Source organism: Perca fluviatilis, chromosome 7 (genome assembly GCF_010015445.1).
Source record: "Perca fluviatilis chromosome 7, GENO_Pfluv_1.0, whole genome shotgun sequence".
Taxonomy (NCBI): Eukaryota; Metazoa; Chordata; class Actinopteri; order Perciformes; family Percidae; genus Perca; species Perca fluviatilis.
In genome coordinates, this window is record NC_053118.1 from 29,903,946 (window position 1) to 29,920,922 (window position 16,977).

Here is a 16,977-nt window from a genome sequence, read left to right on the forward strand (position 1 = left end):
ACCCAGGGTTCAGTCCTCGGCCCACTAATATTCACCATTTTCATCAATATAGTTGGGTACAAATGTTCCAAATCTTGCCTATTATTATGTCTTTATGCAAATGACACCGTAATTTACTATTGTGTCCATTGTTTCAGTCAAGCTTGTGTCTAACATTTATTTTTTAATTATAAATATGAATGCAGGTAAACTATGAGTATGTTGTTATTGTTTTCAAGATGACTCCAGATATTAATTTTATAAACATTTTAAGCACTGCAGGAAAAACCGAACATATTTAAAGGTGAAAATATTTGAGTATTTCATGTATTTTAATTGACTTCACAAAGGAACACTAAATTAAGCTTTTAGTTCAGAAATAAAGACCTGTTTTCTTGTATTTCAAGAAGAGATTGTTACTTCTATGTATTTATGCTTGATTGATTATAGGTTTTGACTGAATGCTTGCTGTTTAAGCATGTTATATACTGTCTTGTGTACTGGTGTGTAGTGGTGAGTAACTGGATGCAAAGTGTAAAAGCTGTAAAGTAATGAAATAAAACTGACTTGGAGAAGTTGGCCAGGTTTTGCACTACTTTCGCGATGAGGGTGAGCGTGCGTGAAGTCTGCTCGTCGGGATACTCCTGGGTGAGGTTGAAGAGTGATGGGGACATGATGGCAGGACACAGGAAGCGCAGGAAGAGGGAACCACTAATGAGACGGTCGGCAATGTCTTCCCGTCCTCTCTCAGCACAGCGCACTCTCCAGGAGGCAAAAACTTCCTTTAGCTCTCGAGGGAAAACACTATGAAAGGGATATACTACAAGTCAGGATCAGAAACAAACTGTGGAGATTCTGAGTTTCTCCATTTCCCTGTGAAAGAATCTGAAGTCTCATGCGTCTTTATAGTAGCAGATAGGAATACACACACTCAAAACAAAGCATTGCATAGCTACTTACCAATGGGAGTTAACGATCTTGCAGAGTGCTAGTTCACAGCACATTCGGAGATTGGCTTGGTGGTCTGGGAGCACAGAGGGTGGCGTTCTCATGGGGTCCACTTCGCAATTTTCCTCTGACTCATACAAGGCCCTTATGAACTCACCTAAAAATACATTTCATTAGTAACAGCAACAAGATCAGTTCAGTGTTGTTAATGCAAAAAGGAATCTATTATGGGAGAGTTAAAAGCAGCAAATTCAACAGACCAAATGTAGTGTTGCCACAAGACATGCTGCAGTTTGGGTAAAGAGTCATGACTGTAAAACCAAGACAAAGCTGGGAAGCCTGGGTGGCAGGCTAATTAGCCAACAAGCTAACTACTGTAACTTGAAGTCAAACCTTCTAGCAGCTCTAGTAGGCTGTATCTTTGATCCAAAATACTCACTTTTAACTAAAACATATCGATTTTGTAGAAAGTAATTCTAGAAAGAAAAAATACAGATTGGATATGTAAAAACTACAGTACTTTTAAAGTGGTCTTCTTTATTTTATTTCGTTTCTAAAGTTTGTTCTCATCATTCTACCCTTTTGTTATTTGATTATATCTATTATATTATCAATAATATGATATTATATTTTAAAATTTTGTTTGCCACATTTTATTTGTTTAGATGTTTTTTAATATATACAATTTGATGTAAAGCAGTTTGAGATGCTACTTTTAATTTAGCTGAATTTCTTTTTTACTTTTACCATGAAATTACATTATCTTGTCTCATTTCAACTTCCTGTTTAAATGTATCAAGAGTAATGGTGGTTGACCATACAATACAATTGTCAGGGTGGCAAGAGTTCAGTTTGTGGGGATTTGGCTCGGGAACCTACGGTTGCTGCTTTAAGTACAGACCAAGTACGGAGTGTGGACTGGTAGCTTGAGAGGTGCTAGTTCACCTTCTGGGCACTGCCTAGGTGTCCTTCACATCTCTCCATTAATGCATGTGTATATGTTTGTGAATGTGTGTGTATGTCAGGCCTGTGTGTAATGTTAAAAAATAACAACAGAGAGAAAAAAATCCCCTCAGGGATCAATAAAAAAGTATTTCTTCTTCTTATGATTTTGTATGTGCTTCATTAATGAAATTAGGCTAATGAGTACAATATATTATACTGTCTGTCCTTCCCTTTAGGGAAGCTGTATTTCTCTACTTTTGAGAAGAGCTGCTTCTTGATCGCACAGACGTCAGGCACTTGAGCTGTACTTGGCTAATCACATCCTTCAATATTTCATGAAACTATGTGCAGAGATATGAAAAGGTGGAAAATATTAAAAGTGCTCTCATCAAGCAAAAACATGGAGGCAGACTGAGAGAAAGTGTGTAACAGTATCTTATTTTACGCTAAATTTAATCCATTAATTAAACGTTTTGCCATTCCAACACTTCCAAAAGTTAATCTCCTGAATATTAAATCAATTTCTATTTGGTGTTGCACAGTTGCTTCAGTTTATACAGTAAAGATAAAATCAAGTGTCAAATGCCCCTCTGTTCTGGCTCACCTATAGCATCCTTGAGGTACTTATGTCCGATCAGTTTGAGGTACTCTTCTATGGCTTTGGTGGCCAGAGTGTTCTCTCTGAAGATAAGGTGTTCTCGGTCTATGAATCTGTCTACCTCGCACATCGCCATGTCTGACAGGAAGTCCTAGAGAAAAGAAGGAACTTAATTATTGTTCTTTCTTATACATAATGTTTACTGCAGAAATAAAAAAGGACTGAAAAAGCTTTGTTTTGGCAAATTTTCACATCCTGATTAGTCACATAGAGGTGTCCCTACCTTAGCTTTCCCTGTGCTCTGCAGTATATGCACCAATGCACAGGCCACTTCCTCTTTGCTCTTGACACTCAGCACAGGCTCCAGCACAGCACACAGGGTGCGGTAGTTATTGGTGACGTACTCTGCAAACTCCTTGTACAGCTCCATGGGCAGGATGTTCATGGTCTGGAAGCGGGATTTGAGGCGTAGGGATGCGTTGATGATCTTCCCCCCTCCGCCACCAGCTCCCTTGGTGAGGACGCTGGGCTGGATGACCGGGTACCACTGCTCCACAAATTGACGTCCAGTGATGCTTGAGATGGGGATGCTTACAAGTCCTAAGTATGTGCTTTTTTCCTTAGAGAGAAAAAAAAAGATATTAATCGAGATAAGCATATGTCAAAGAAAGGTTTGCCTCCTATGAAGCTCCACTGTGAGCATTTTATAAAAAGTCTAAAATGTCAAAAAAAAAGTTCATTTAAAGCTTTTTCACTAAATAAGTATTGAATAGTAAAACTAACACTGGATCTCTGCAGTGTTGTTTGAAGCTAGAAATTAGTTGTTTTGCTATGAGGGTGCTGCTCTTGTACTAAATTGAGAAAGGAAATTATCGAATTTGTGACTCACTATTTATTCTTTTGCTTAAAAAATATATTTCCAAAAGTGACAAAACGTAAAGGGGCAAAAAATATGTCAAATAACACAAAATGGCCTTAACACTGTGTATCCACAGGGAGCTGATAGGTTTGTTGATCCATGGCAATGACTCAGTGATTACGTCATCAATTATGATTGTTTCTGGATTTTCGTTCTTGTGAGCAGGCACTCTGCTTTTGAACAGAATCACTGCAGTTTCCCTGCAACCCAAACTATGGATTTTGCATATTCATAAGTGTTTTGTTATGAAGCCATTAAAGCAAATGACAAAGACAAAAGCAATGTTATCACAGACAAGACCCCATTTTGCTATTGGCTATTTTATTATTAAACCACTGAATGACAATGCAGCTAGTTTGCATAATGTTACATCCTCACAGTATGTTATTTTCTCATCTCCTTGTTTTTGTTGAAGTGATGCTCTAATGAGACAAATTGTTCATTTCTGTTATACAAATGTTGGAGGAGAAGGGGGCTGTGCCAGGGCTGAGAAAGACTTTCTACTGACTTCTAACTTTAAAATGAACTTTCAGGAATATCAGCACCTTATAATTTATAAATGGCGAACTTGTTAAAAAAATGGTTCTTATTAGTAATGTGAGTCCAATATTCACTCTCTTTAAGTTCTCTTTGTGGTCCTTACCATCTCCTGAGGGAAATATCTGGCTCTTTAGCTGCTAAATGCTCCACCAAGTAGTCTCTAATTGTGTTTGTCTGCTGTTTGGTGCTGGGAAGGTACTGTAAAGTTGGTTTTTAGAGCTTTTTCGCTGAAAATAGCTTCCTGCTGTGGCTAAACATGACCCTAGGTGAGCGGAGAGACTGAACCAAAACAGTAAAGTTGCAGTTTGACCTGAAACTACAAAGCTGAGGGGAGCTCCAGGTTTGGGTGATCATTCTCTGTAGGGTCATCATTACAAGTGACCCCTCTTACACTGTCATAGTTATCCGATAAATTGTATTAAATTATAGCTACTTTAGAATTTTAGGTACATTTGAGCGATTGAGTCATTTTAAACTATAAAATCATAGCATATTGTTGCCGGGTTGGCTCAGTTGGTAGAGCAGGCGCACATATACTGAGAGGTTAATGCCTCGACACAGAGGTCCTGGGTTTGAATCTGACCTGTAATGATTTCCTGCATGTCTTCCCCCCTCTCTCTTTCTCACCTAGCTGTCCTATCAAATAAAGGCAGAAAGCCCAAAAAATTATCTTTAAAAAAAAAAGGCAACAAAATGCTCAAATAAACCAAACATTACTACAGTGATTCTGTCAAACTAGCCACTGTCAGACCTCCATGTTACCCTACAGATCTCTCTGTCACCTTGCGTCTCTTCTTGTCTGTCTCTTTGTATAGATGAAGGCGTAGGTTGCGGACGGCTGGCAGGTTGTTGAATTCAAAGTGCTCGCCCCAGAAAACGGTGTCGGTGCGGGGCTTGCTGGTGGTGCGTGCGTACAGCATGTCGTCCAGACAAAGTTCGCAGTAGTAGCGTTTCTTGGCTGGAAGCTCGCGGGCCTCGATGATCCACAGTTTGAGCACATTGTCCACCCTCCGGCTGTTGTCCTGCGTGGAGATGAAGTCAGGTCAAATAAGGTCAAGTGCATACACTGTCATTAAAGATGCTTTCCAAGAGAAGATGATACAATGCAGGGGGAGGGGGAGAAATGACAAACAGCAAAGAAAAAAAGTTCAGAGATATGGAAATAGAGACAGCATGTGTGAATAAAGGGCGACAGCAGGTCCGCCTGCGGGAGTAAATGACAGGAAAGAAATAGCTGGTGACATGGCGGTTGAGCTACTGTGGATCTGAGGCTATACTTGATCATTGGCTCTCAATTCTGGACTTTAATGCAGAGACAGACAACAGCATGACAGAGAAACAGACAGAGAAGAAAGATAACCGACAACGTGGAGGATAAGAGTAGGTGAGTGGTTTCACTGGCTGAAAAAAGTAATTCACTTAAACGTAGAAAGACACAAATGACACAATGCACATGTGCTGCAAAGACGCGGGACAAACAATGGTGGTAATGTTTCTGGAGACAGCTACACTTCCTAATCATGATCACAAAGCCCAAGCTATATTTGACATCCCCCATGGGAGGAGAGAGTGCAGTGTTGATTGCAGAGTGATGTTTCAGCGAACGGGGGGGGGGGGTGGGGGGGGGGGTGAGTCATTTCAATTGGGCTCAAATGCCATTGTTGTTAGCCCCCTGTTTGCTTCAGGCTATTTAAGTCCTAATTTAGACAACTCAATATGTGAGCATCAGCTAGATCCACAGTTCTTGAGTTCTCCATTTGTATGCTCTTTGATAACCAGCGCCAAACACAAGGCATAATTAATTCCAAATGTCATAGTTTGAATGTGCTGGGCATCTGGTGGCTCAGTTTGCTAGTGCACATACAGTGCAGCAGCACCAGCATGGGCCCGAGTCCTGCGCCTTCATATCATGTTACAGCTTCCCTAGTTTCAGTAAGATCTCGATTTTACTTCCAAAAAAATAGTAAAACATGAAGGCAGGGTTGAAGTGGATGCTCTCCTTTTGAAAAAACAAACGATCGAAGCTCAAAGAGGGAATTAAAGAAAGTTAAGAAGCATAATGATAATCTGTGTCTCTGCAGTAAGTCTTATCTCTGTCGGTGCATCTGGTCTGAGATGCACGGTGCATGTTGTTTAGGGGTAGGAGGGGGACGATTTTGGAAAGAGCCCCCGTGTGGAGTCCTTGGAGCTCCATGACTCAGCCAGGACCCCCGCGGCCCAAGCATCTGGACGAGGCATTCAGCTCGGGCGATGTTTCATCTCAGTCTGGCTTAATAACTTAGTCCCTGGTTGCCATCAAAGCGGCATCTCTTGCATGCCTGTTCACTTTTTTTTTTTTTTTTTATAACAGCGAGGCGAGATATGGGACACTTTTACAGAACTATGTAATCTGGGTAAAAATTTGGATATTGGTTTTTGAGCCAATATAAAGGGCTGAGATTTGTTGTTTGATGTGTTTTTTTTTTAAGTTGTGAGGATGGAAATACAACCACAGTACCTTAAAGCTGCACTAGGAAATATTTTTTATATGAAAATACACAATTATATCTGCTTGAATCTTACAGTAGAGCTGCATACCGTCTGCACGTATTAACTGTAATCTGGTGTCCGATATGAACACACTGACATTGGGCCTCATGCAAGAATATTTTCCTATTCTCATCCTAAACCACTCTTTTTTTTCTGTGAGGTTTGTTCATCTGAGTGATCCAAGTCGGATTTGCCAAACTCCCATAACTGGACAAAGCGTTTCATCCGGATGAGTGCCTCCTTTCCACAAGCAGGTGCATGTTAGTCTAAAATGAGAAGCGGTCAAGGGGACATGACAGTCATAGAGAGATGTTATACGGGATAATATTATAGCCTACAGTAGGTGATGTTTCACTGGCAGGTGCAACATAACCTGCAAAACAACCCTGCGGTGGCTGAACTATATGCAAGTTGAAGTATGCCAATAAAAATCATACAATCTTAAAACCCTCAACTTTAAAATAAGTTTGTCATATATATATATATATATATATATATATATATATATATATATGTATTTGATTTAATTCCGGTACCATATTTAAACTCCAAACTCATTCGTGTATTAACAGCAAAGGCCAAATAAATGAGGAAAGGCATCTATGCAGGCATCTATGCAGGTCTGGACCTCTTGTGAATTTCCTTTGTGCCAAAAAGAAAATTGTCGAGAAAATTGGTGAATGCCATAAAGCTCTTATTTTATTCCTACCGGGCTCTTTAAGAACCATTCGTTTCAGTCTTTTTCAATCGTTTCTTGCATGAGGCCCACAGTGAGAAGGGACCTGAACTCACCAGTATCCAATCTGTTGCCTCTTGTCCCTTCAGTATCCTTTAGTATCAAGTATCACAGACACGCTGGGTTGGTAAACATGAGCCTGCGGTGTGCAATTGACTGACATCACATTACCTGATTTGTGGCTATCAACGCTTTTCAAAAACAGCAATTTGGATCCTCCACCCAGCAACACTACCTTGTGCAGCTTTAATATTTGCGTGGAGAAGCGGCTAAATTGTTCAACACAGACACACACAGACACGAGGATGGAGTTCACACAGAGAAATGAAGCGGTGCGCTCTTATTGAAAACAGACAACAACGGGAGACGGGAGGAGAGAGAGAGACACACAGACAGAGGGATCATCCTTTTTTTCTTCCTCTACCGCATCCCTTTCTCTCCCCTCACCTTGTTGGGCTTGACAGCTCTCTGCAGGTTCTCGATCCATTTGTCTCTCTCTGCAGCTGAGCGACACGCAAAGCACTTGGTTCCCGATGCCGTAGTCACCTGAGGTTATAGCCAATGGTAAATTCAACAACCACAGCCATTAGTTACTATGGAGACTGCAACTAAGGCGCCAAAACAATGTCTTGTATTCACTCTCAACCTCTGTCATGTTCCACTAATGGAAATATGATGGAAAAGCTGACAGACTCCTGCAGCGAATTATTAGGGACTAGGGCTCATTTCAGTGTCCTTGTTTCTTTCATTCTTCACATGTAAAAACACTTTCAAGTCACAGTCTCTTTCACATCACTGGCACTTGTCAGGACGGAACAACATTTTTTTTGGTGCAATTGTACTTCTCTGTACACTCCGCTTTGTGTGTGAGTGTGCAGTTGTTTGTCCACACCGTGCAGCTCGGTTCTCACCTCAAAGCAGTACTCTTGTCCCAGAATGCTCGAGTGGACAGGTTTGATGACGGCGTCCTCGTCCAGAGTGAGGTCCAGCGCCTCGGCAGCGCTGCTGGGAGACAGCAAGGACTCATGGGAGTGGGACTCTTTGAAGCTCTGCATCAAACGGGTCCTGGGAGGAGTGATAGTTGTGCTTAGATGTGGAGAGGGGAGGCTCTTTCATTGGAGGTTGCGTTACACTTTATTTAGTTCTGTGTACACAAAACTACAGCAAGTTTCTATTTGTCAATGTATGAAAATATGTTAATTCTAAACCTCAGCGCACTAACAACCAGCCTTAACTGCTATACAATATGTTGAAATATGGTAATAAAGAGGCTTTTAACACCTCCCCAGTATCTATCTATGAATATCTAGTGCCAAGAAGAAGACACTCAGCTGGTAACACGAGATGTGTCTGTCTGTGAAGTTGAATATCGGCAAAATAGACAACATAGGAAAAGCTTTGACTACTCTTACAGTGGCTGGAGGCAGGAAAAATGCCACAATTGGATTCCAGGTTCTGCTAAGATGTTGCCTACACTGACTTTACAGTATTTCTGACTTTCCAACATTTTAAGTTATTAGTCAAAGCTGCAGTACAGTATTAACCTTGTATTGCCAAGAGCCAAAGGGAGAGAAAGAGTAGACGCTACACTTCAGGACATGAAAAATAATGAACATTTTGAAACTATTCATTGTTAATAATTTAACAGGCAGCTGTGAAGTGGACAGACTGATCAAGCTTCTAATAGCACAAGATTCAGTAGTTGAATTTTTAGGAGAATCCAAGTGAAAATTCTGAAATGCTCATTATAACCTTGTTTGATATGTACATAATTGCTCGTATCATGTCAGCAATTATACAGTATACACAGTTTTATCTTTTTGTCAGTTTTTGTCAAAAATTAAAGATGACTGCGGGGCAAAAAGCAGTATTTACGTAGCTGTCTTTACATATACTTCCAGTCTTTCCCCTGCAGAAAAAAAAACATTTTAAAGACGATTCTTAATAATATGATTAATCCTGAGACACATAGAAGTGAAAAAGGTTTAAAACCCATCCATCATGCTCACCTACACACTTACTCCCACACACACACACACACACACACACACACACACACACACACACACACACACACACACACACACACATGCATGCACAGAGGCATGAAAAGCAGACAGTCACTATACTGTATGACAGACGCATGATGACATGCAGTGAGTCTAACCAGAGAGCGAGGAGGGATGGTCAGGTGTGACGAAGCCCCTCAAAGAAGAAAAGGGAGGATGGAAATCAGGAAAAAGAAAAGAAAGAAAAGATACTGTATGTCCTCCGTGCTGCGTCCGACTCTCAGCTTCTCCTGTGCGCTCGCACGGCTTTTGTCTATGTTCAATCATAACGTTCATAAACAGAGCACTGAATACATGTAGGGGACCGAGGAGGGAGAGAGAGGGAGAGAGAGAGAGAGATAAAAATAGACCCAAAGGAATGAGTCAGATTGAGGGGAATACAGAAGAGAAGAGAGAAAGAGTGGGGGAGGTCACGATGGGATGTGAGAGAAGGAAAGGCTGGGAGAGGAAGGGGTGAGGGGATCGAGAGAGAAGAGACCTCTCAGAGGAAATCACTTTGATTAAGTTAACAGTGGATCCTTTGGAGAGGAGGAACGTGAGAGCATGGATTTGAGGAAAGAAAGGGAAGGAGTGTGGAAAGAGGGGGCAGAGAAGAGAGCGAGAGTGCTGGAGGTAAAAGAAGGTCTATGCAAGGTCTCAGTGGGGAGCTGAAGCGCAGGAAGTGAAAAAAAAGACACACACACACACGCACACACACACACACACACACACCTTGCAAATTGTTTTTAACATGTCATGACTGATAAAGCTCACATCTGAGAAAACAACCTAAGCACCAGTGATGATAGACTGGAAACAAGGATTCAATTAGCAGATACAATTCTACACTTAACATTTAGAGATATTGAGAACATGTTTTTTTTCTGAGAGCCAACACTATGCAAAGAAATTTACCTGAACTAACAAACTATATAAGTAGAGCTGAAAGAAAATTAATCAATTAGTACATTGGCAAAAAGTTATTCTGCAACAATTTTGAAGCCATTACAGTAAATCAAGCAAAAAGGTCAAACATTTGCTGCTTCCAGCTTCTAAAGTGAGAGGAGGTTCTGCTTTTGTCTGTTTCAAATTGAATATCTTTGATTTTTGGTTTGTCGGACAAAGCTAGACATTTGAAGACATTGCCTTGGGCTTTTCAGAATGACATTTCATAGACTAAATTATTAATCGATTAGGTAGAAAGCAAAAAATTTCAGAATTTCAAGTAGAGCGAGACCTCTTCCTGCACCGTTCCCACTCCCCTCTCAAAAAATGTGTGCGATTTTGGCCATTTCCACGCATCGTACTTTAACAAACTCCTCCTGGAGATTTCATCCGATCAACTTCAAATTTGGTCTGTGCCATCTTAAGACTTTAGAGATGAAAATGTATTAAAAGAAAAACATTTCGTCACAGGGTATGGCCGTGGCGGGGTGGCCATTTTGTGCGTTTCGCCATCGAAACAGGAAGTGGGTGTAACTCGAGTGTACATGAAACTTTTCAGGATTCATAAGAGTCCAACCCTGAGGACAAATAAAGGCCGATATTTACTCAAAGTCATAGCGCCCCCTAGTGGCAACAGGAAGTAGACCTAAAAGTCAAGGTGCTATACTTAAACAAACTCCTCCTAGAGATTTCATCAGATCGCCTTCACATTCGGTCTGTGTCATCTAAAGACCTTAACAATGAAAAGTTATTAAAAGCAAAACTTTTCGTCCAACGATGTGGGCGTGGCGTGGCAGCCATTTTGAGCATTGATCGATGAACGAAGAAGTTGTTGTAACTTTAGTGTATATTGTCCAATTTGGCCGAAATTTCTTACGATTGAGGGTCCAGGCCTGAGGACATTTATAGGCCAAGACTGACTTTTGGTCATAGCGTCCCCCTCTGGCAACAGGAAATGCGCCTTATATGACAAACATCATCCGATTTACATGAAACTTAGGTGTGGTCTACATGTGATACTGAGCCGCCCCCTATACTTTAACCATGCCCCTTTCTCAGGCCACGCCCCATTTCATAACATTTGAACCATTTAAGGCAGTCTTGTGTGAGGTATCACTGAACTCAGTAGGGAGTTCCCTTTTCATTGGTGACGATTTGCAGTGTCTGAGTGCCGCGCAAATGCACAGACGCAAGGAGCGGCGTCCGCCAGTAAGGCCTCCCAGAGGCGCGAGGGCCCGTCCAACGCTGTTTGCAGCTTTAATTATTATTATCCTCCCTAAGCAGACTCTGTTGCTCTTTATACTGTTATATCACAGTGCCGCGGTCCAGCAGTTAAAAGCCTGGTGCGTCTTATACAAACGCTAAAGCCATGGATGTATAAGGGTGTCTTGGGCGTTGGCATCAGACGCTGAGGGCCACTGACCAAGCTGACATATTTCACAAGTTGGGAGCATGATTGCAAATTGAACATCTTTAGGTTTTGAAAAAAAAAAAAAAAAAAACATACTTGAAGACGTCACCACTGGCTGTGGAAAATTATAACAGGCATTTTACAATTTTGTGATATTTTATAGGCAATAAACAATTAATCTAACAATAAAAATAAATAAAAAAGAGTACTCAACAGTATACTTGATAATAAAAATAAACAGAACATTATACTTAGGACAGAAAATGCTCTAATTTGCATTTAGGTCATCACAGGACACTGAAGCTCTGCTAAAAAAAAACAGGCTACGATATACAGAACAGTTATGTATAAGTTATACGACAGGGTGACCTACAGTACTGCAAGGGAAAGAAAATCTGAGACCCATTGGGCATTTGCAGGAAGAATCAGTTAAAAGTAATTATTGAAAAAATATATATCCTTGTTTTAGAGCCTGTTTGGGAGCTCAGAGGCATGTTTATTGCTTCATGAATTTCAGTCAATGCTGAAAAGTGTTCTCAGCAAACTCTCTCTGTATAAATAGAAAAAGATAAAAAAATGAATAATAATGATCAAAGCTGCAGATGTTCGCCGACATGCCTGGCAGAAAACACCCAGAGTAAACCAGAAGCTGTGAAAATGGCAAACAAGCTCGACTTGACTTTTTTGTCCGTTCCGTGTCTCCTCAGACCAGCGGTGGATAATAGACATCTGTACAACCTTCCCAAATGAATAAATCATGTGGAAACGCACCTTGGCAGACACCTGGCTCAGGAAATGTTTTAGCGCTCTCCTGAGTGCACTGTTGCCCTGTGTTCAGATTATCAAGATGACCTTGTTCACATTTGAAGTTTGAGTTTGTCTTGGTTGCAGGTGTCCAGTGGGAGCTTACAGATAAACTGAATGGACACAATTTAAGCTTAGAACTATTAGTGAAATAATTCATTTGTCAATTAACAGACAATTAATTAGCAATTATTTTGACAAGCTATTGATCTATCAATCTATAATCTTGTTCCAGCTTCCCAATTGTGATGAGTGGCTGCTCATCTTCATCTTATGTGACTGTAACAGTGAATCTCTTTGGGGTTTGGACTGTTGGTTGGACGAAAACAAGTTGTGTGCAACATCATGTTGAGCGTTAGGGAATTTGGATTGTGGAAATTGGGATATTTTAGTATTTTGTGACAAAACGACCAAAAGAATAATTGATTAATTAAGAAAATAATCATTAGTTGCAGCCATAGACAAAATATTGTGGACACCTCCTTTTCTAATGAAGTACTGTTTCCCAATTGGGCATATTTCTAACATATCATAACATCCATACCATTCATCAAGGTGGAGCTGTAGATTAAGAAAAGATAAGGAGGAAATTAAAAAATTTGAAATGTCACACTTAATCCCAATTGTATGACAGCTAGATAACATTACTTGAAAACTGAAAACTTCAAATTATATTTAGTATATTCTGTCATATATCATCTTTTTCTCCTGCAAAATAAAAACATTTCTGCCAAAAAACTTCTGCCAATCCAAAATTCGGCACTCTGAGGAAGTTTTTCCCTCAAACATTCGCTGTGTAACTCTTGTGCTGCTGTGCCTGACGAATGCCAGTGCTGCTACAACTATGTACATGATACAGAGGAGGTATAATTAAGCAAATCTCCCACTGACTCATTATGGTCTGTACAGCGACCATATGGCTGTCTGCTGGTTGCCATGGAGAGAGAGGGGATGTTTTTTCATCGCCCCGGCAGAGAAACAGCTATGGTGCCGAGTGTTTTAATTGTAAGTGACACTGAGAGTGTAAAATAAACAATTTATAACAGCGATGGATGGACACAGAGATAAAAAGAGGTTGAGAGAAAAAGATAAAAAGAGGTCTAGATAGAGATGGATAGTATATTGTTGCGTTTTAAGGCAAAAATGTAATAGAAAAGGAAAAGAGGCACCTTTTCATGTACCAATAAACACACTTGTAGTCCTAACAAGACGCTCTTATCCATGGTCTTAACACAATAATACCATTACAAATGTCTGAGCAGGCTCCCCCTCTACACCAATTTTCTAATAAAATCCGAGTTTTTTCCCTAACTGAATTGGTTTACACTTTTGAATGACCACTAACTGTGTTATGCCCCATCCCCACTTCCTGTTTCAATCATAGAGACGCTTAATATTGTATAAGTATATGGAAAAGTAAATAGTTTGTGATGCCACAACATTTAAACAGACGGGCTGGATTTCATACATAAATGCAACTACACCGTGTTTGCAGATTAACACAGCCAAACACAGCCTGACACAGCAGATTAATCCACATACAAATGCTTGAAATCACCCTCACACGCTTACTCACTGACCTGTCTTGGTCGGCACTGCGGAAGCGGGGGAGGATCATGTGGCGGAAACTGCTGGTTCGGTCCAGTTTGGGCTGACTCTTAGCCCTCTTGATCGAGCCCTTCAACCTTCTACTGAGGAAACTCTGGAGTGGGTGGAGGAGGAGAGCAACAACAAGGGGCAAACAGATGGAGGAGGAAAGGGTGGATGTGCATGGCGCGAAGTTACAGAAAGGAAGAAGTGGTTTGACGTGAGTTGGAGAAGATGAGTGGAGTGGCGAAGAGAGGATACAAAGATTGACAAAGTGTGATGGTTAAATAAAGACCATGGAGTCAGTGTGGTTTGTGTCAGATGTATTTAAGTAACACCAAAATCAGATGGAGACACATACAAATGAAACAAATGATGCGTGATGGGGGAGAACACAAGGTAAATTTATTATCAACAGGAAATCATACAGACACATATGTCCACTTGTCACAGGGAACTGCAGTGTCCTGCCAGATCCTGTGGTGGGCAGTGGTGAGCCATAGAGTCCAACCACAAGCTCAGCAGTACAAACAGCTGTGCAGTTTGTCCTACATGAGCTTCAAATAATATGATTATCAAATAACTTGAAAAGGGAGAACATGAGTTGGGGTCTGTCCCAATATCCACAGTTGTGTGACATATTTTAAACAATGTATTTTTTTCCCCTTTCTTCTAAATTTAAATGGGCTTGTATTAGCAATACAACTACAAACAAGGTTGCAGTCATTTAAATGGAGCCTGCTGTTGATGCAAGGACAAGGGGCACAACCCACAGGCCTAACTAAACTGGCTTTTTAACATGTATACCAGGGACGAGACAGCCAGATCACACATACATGGCAGCGCGCAATACCACAGTGAACACGCTATTGGACAATGACGGATATCTGTCTTCCACAAGCAGCTGGAACCTCCATTACGCTGTTAGCCGAGTGGTGTTCAGTCAGATTTTTGTTTGCTGATTCAGTTGTCTCAGTCTTTTGACGGTTGAGATGTATCAGCATTTCTTTGAGCCCTGTTTACCATGTTAAAGCTCTCCACCTCTTTGCTCTGATGGTCACTATTTTTCTGACTGCTGAGCTCCCAAAAAACTCCCGAGTCGGAATACGATGACAAGCAGCAAGCTCTTATTCTGTTTTGATAGGTTTGAAAACGCAACAAAAAACTTTATGAATATGAATGTCATTGTTTTTTTTTTAAATGTGGTGAAAACGCACCCACTTTGGGAACCACTGATCTCGAAGGCCGTAGGTCTACTGTACAAAAGTGACTTACAACATGAAAATATTGTAATGGTTTCAGTATGATAAAAGTTTTAAGGACGCAACATATTTCTCAAAATCTTTGATACAAGGATATAATATTCAATATTTATCCTAACAGTGTCTGCAATGATATTCTTATCAGTCCCATTAAGAAGAACAGATTGTAAACGTTACGTAATAACCGTACATGGTGGTTCTGCTATAACTGTAAAGTTTGTACATGCATATTGTTCACGGTGAATCCAACATGTCATGAACTTAAACTTCTTCATGCCTGCTGATTTTTGTTCCTTCTTAAACCTGCCTATGGGCGCAATACCGCCTACAACTGGACTCATGTGGCACATGTAGATGGTGACGGTGGTGAATTGTGGGATACATTTTCGTACTGTAGCTCTGAATACTGCTTCTAAACCGTATCAGAACGTGGGTAAACACCAACTTAAGTCCTCAGGACTGCAAGTGTAGGTATTGGGACAGACCCTTGGTTTACAACAAACCTGATTAGACTTCAACCATGACTTTAACCGTGAGCAGTTTTTAAAACAGCGGCCTGCAAACTGATCCATTCAAAGGGGGCCCAAGTGAAACAAGACATTTGTGTAAAATGTACAAGAACCCTGCCAATTTTTCCATAAAATGATATTTCATTGACAGCAAGTGAGAAAATTGCAATATTTTCCATGTTTACTTGTTCCACTTATTAAAAGGAAGATTACTTTGTGTCATGATCAGTAATTCATATTTCAATATAATGTGTAACTTCTTAAAAATATCTTGGAAAAAAGTGAAACTACATTAAAAGATGTGACATTTCCCACCCCAAATGAGTTTTTTTCAGTCCACTAATAGCATTTTAAAACCTAAACAATGAAACGTTTACGCTTGTAGACCATACATGTAAAGTTTCACAGCTGGTTTCATGCTCTAAACCTTAAACTGAAAGCTGTGAAGGTAACTTTAGAGCTCAAATCATGCATGAAATATCAGTTTGCGGTTTCTCTGTCTACTGCGCCTTAAAAAAGCTTCACTTATTCAGCTTTCAGGTGCATCCTGAAAGACTCACCGTTATATAATTTGTATACCTATAGCATAACAGCAGTATTAAGTGGGAGAATGACTGGAGGGAAATGACACCTCGTCATCTGGCGTGAGTCAAATGGCTTTGAAGCCTGTCTTGAGGATATGACTAAAGACTTGGCTCCATCTGCTGCTTCCAAGCTAATAACCTGCATGACTAAATCTGATTTGATTGGCCGCTCCGTCTGACACTTTAAGTCTCAAAAAGTAAAAGTATTCAATACAGAGAGAGAGAGAGAGAGAGAAGCCTGAATCACACTAAACCACAATGAAGGAAGGTAATAGAGTGAAGGGGGGGAACTTCATCTTCAGTGGCTACGTTTGCATGCACAAAGTTAGTTCATTTCAGTTTAAAAGGAAAATAATGAGGTCATTTAGTTTGTTTCAGCCCATTTGCTACTATCCACATTTAATAATGTGGTGTGATGTACCAAAATACATGTACGCAGGTACTTTATTTTACTCAAGTATTTATACTTCTACCCTACTACAATTCAGAGGTACATATTGTACTTTTTACCCCACTACGTGTATTTTATATGATAATCTGCAGAATAATTGATAATATAGTTATGAGTACTGTTAACTTTTGTTAACTTAAGTACAATTTGCTAATAATATGGTACTTGCATACTTCTACTTA

The 16,977-nt window shown here is 40.3% G+C and overlaps 1 protein-coding gene across 3 annotated transcripts in view; it reads right to left on the reverse strand.

The window, feature by feature from the left end:
* syngap1b (synaptic Ras GTPase activating protein 1b) overlaps positions 1-16,977 on the reverse strand; it is a 46,063-nt gene that overhangs the window by 26,737 nt on the left and 2,349 nt on the right. For all 3 annotated transcript variants that reach the window (XM_039805610.1, XM_039805612.1, XM_039805611.1), the window contains exons 2-9: positions 13,983-14,104; positions 8,106-8,259; positions 7,642-7,740; positions 4,712-4,951; positions 2,754-3,089; positions 2,477-2,621; positions 940-1,084; positions 547-783 (exon numbers count right to left, since the gene is read on the reverse strand). In XM_039805610.1, the coding sequence (XP_039661544.1) occupies positions 547-783; positions 940-1,084; positions 2,477-2,621; positions 2,754-3,089; positions 4,712-4,951; positions 7,642-7,740; positions 8,106-8,259; positions 13,983-14,104 (1,478 nt within the window). The remainder of the gene's footprint in view (positions 1-546; positions 784-939; positions 1,085-2,476; positions 2,622-2,753; positions 3,090-4,711; positions 4,952-7,641; positions 7,741-8,105; positions 8,260-13,982; positions 14,105-16,977) is intronic.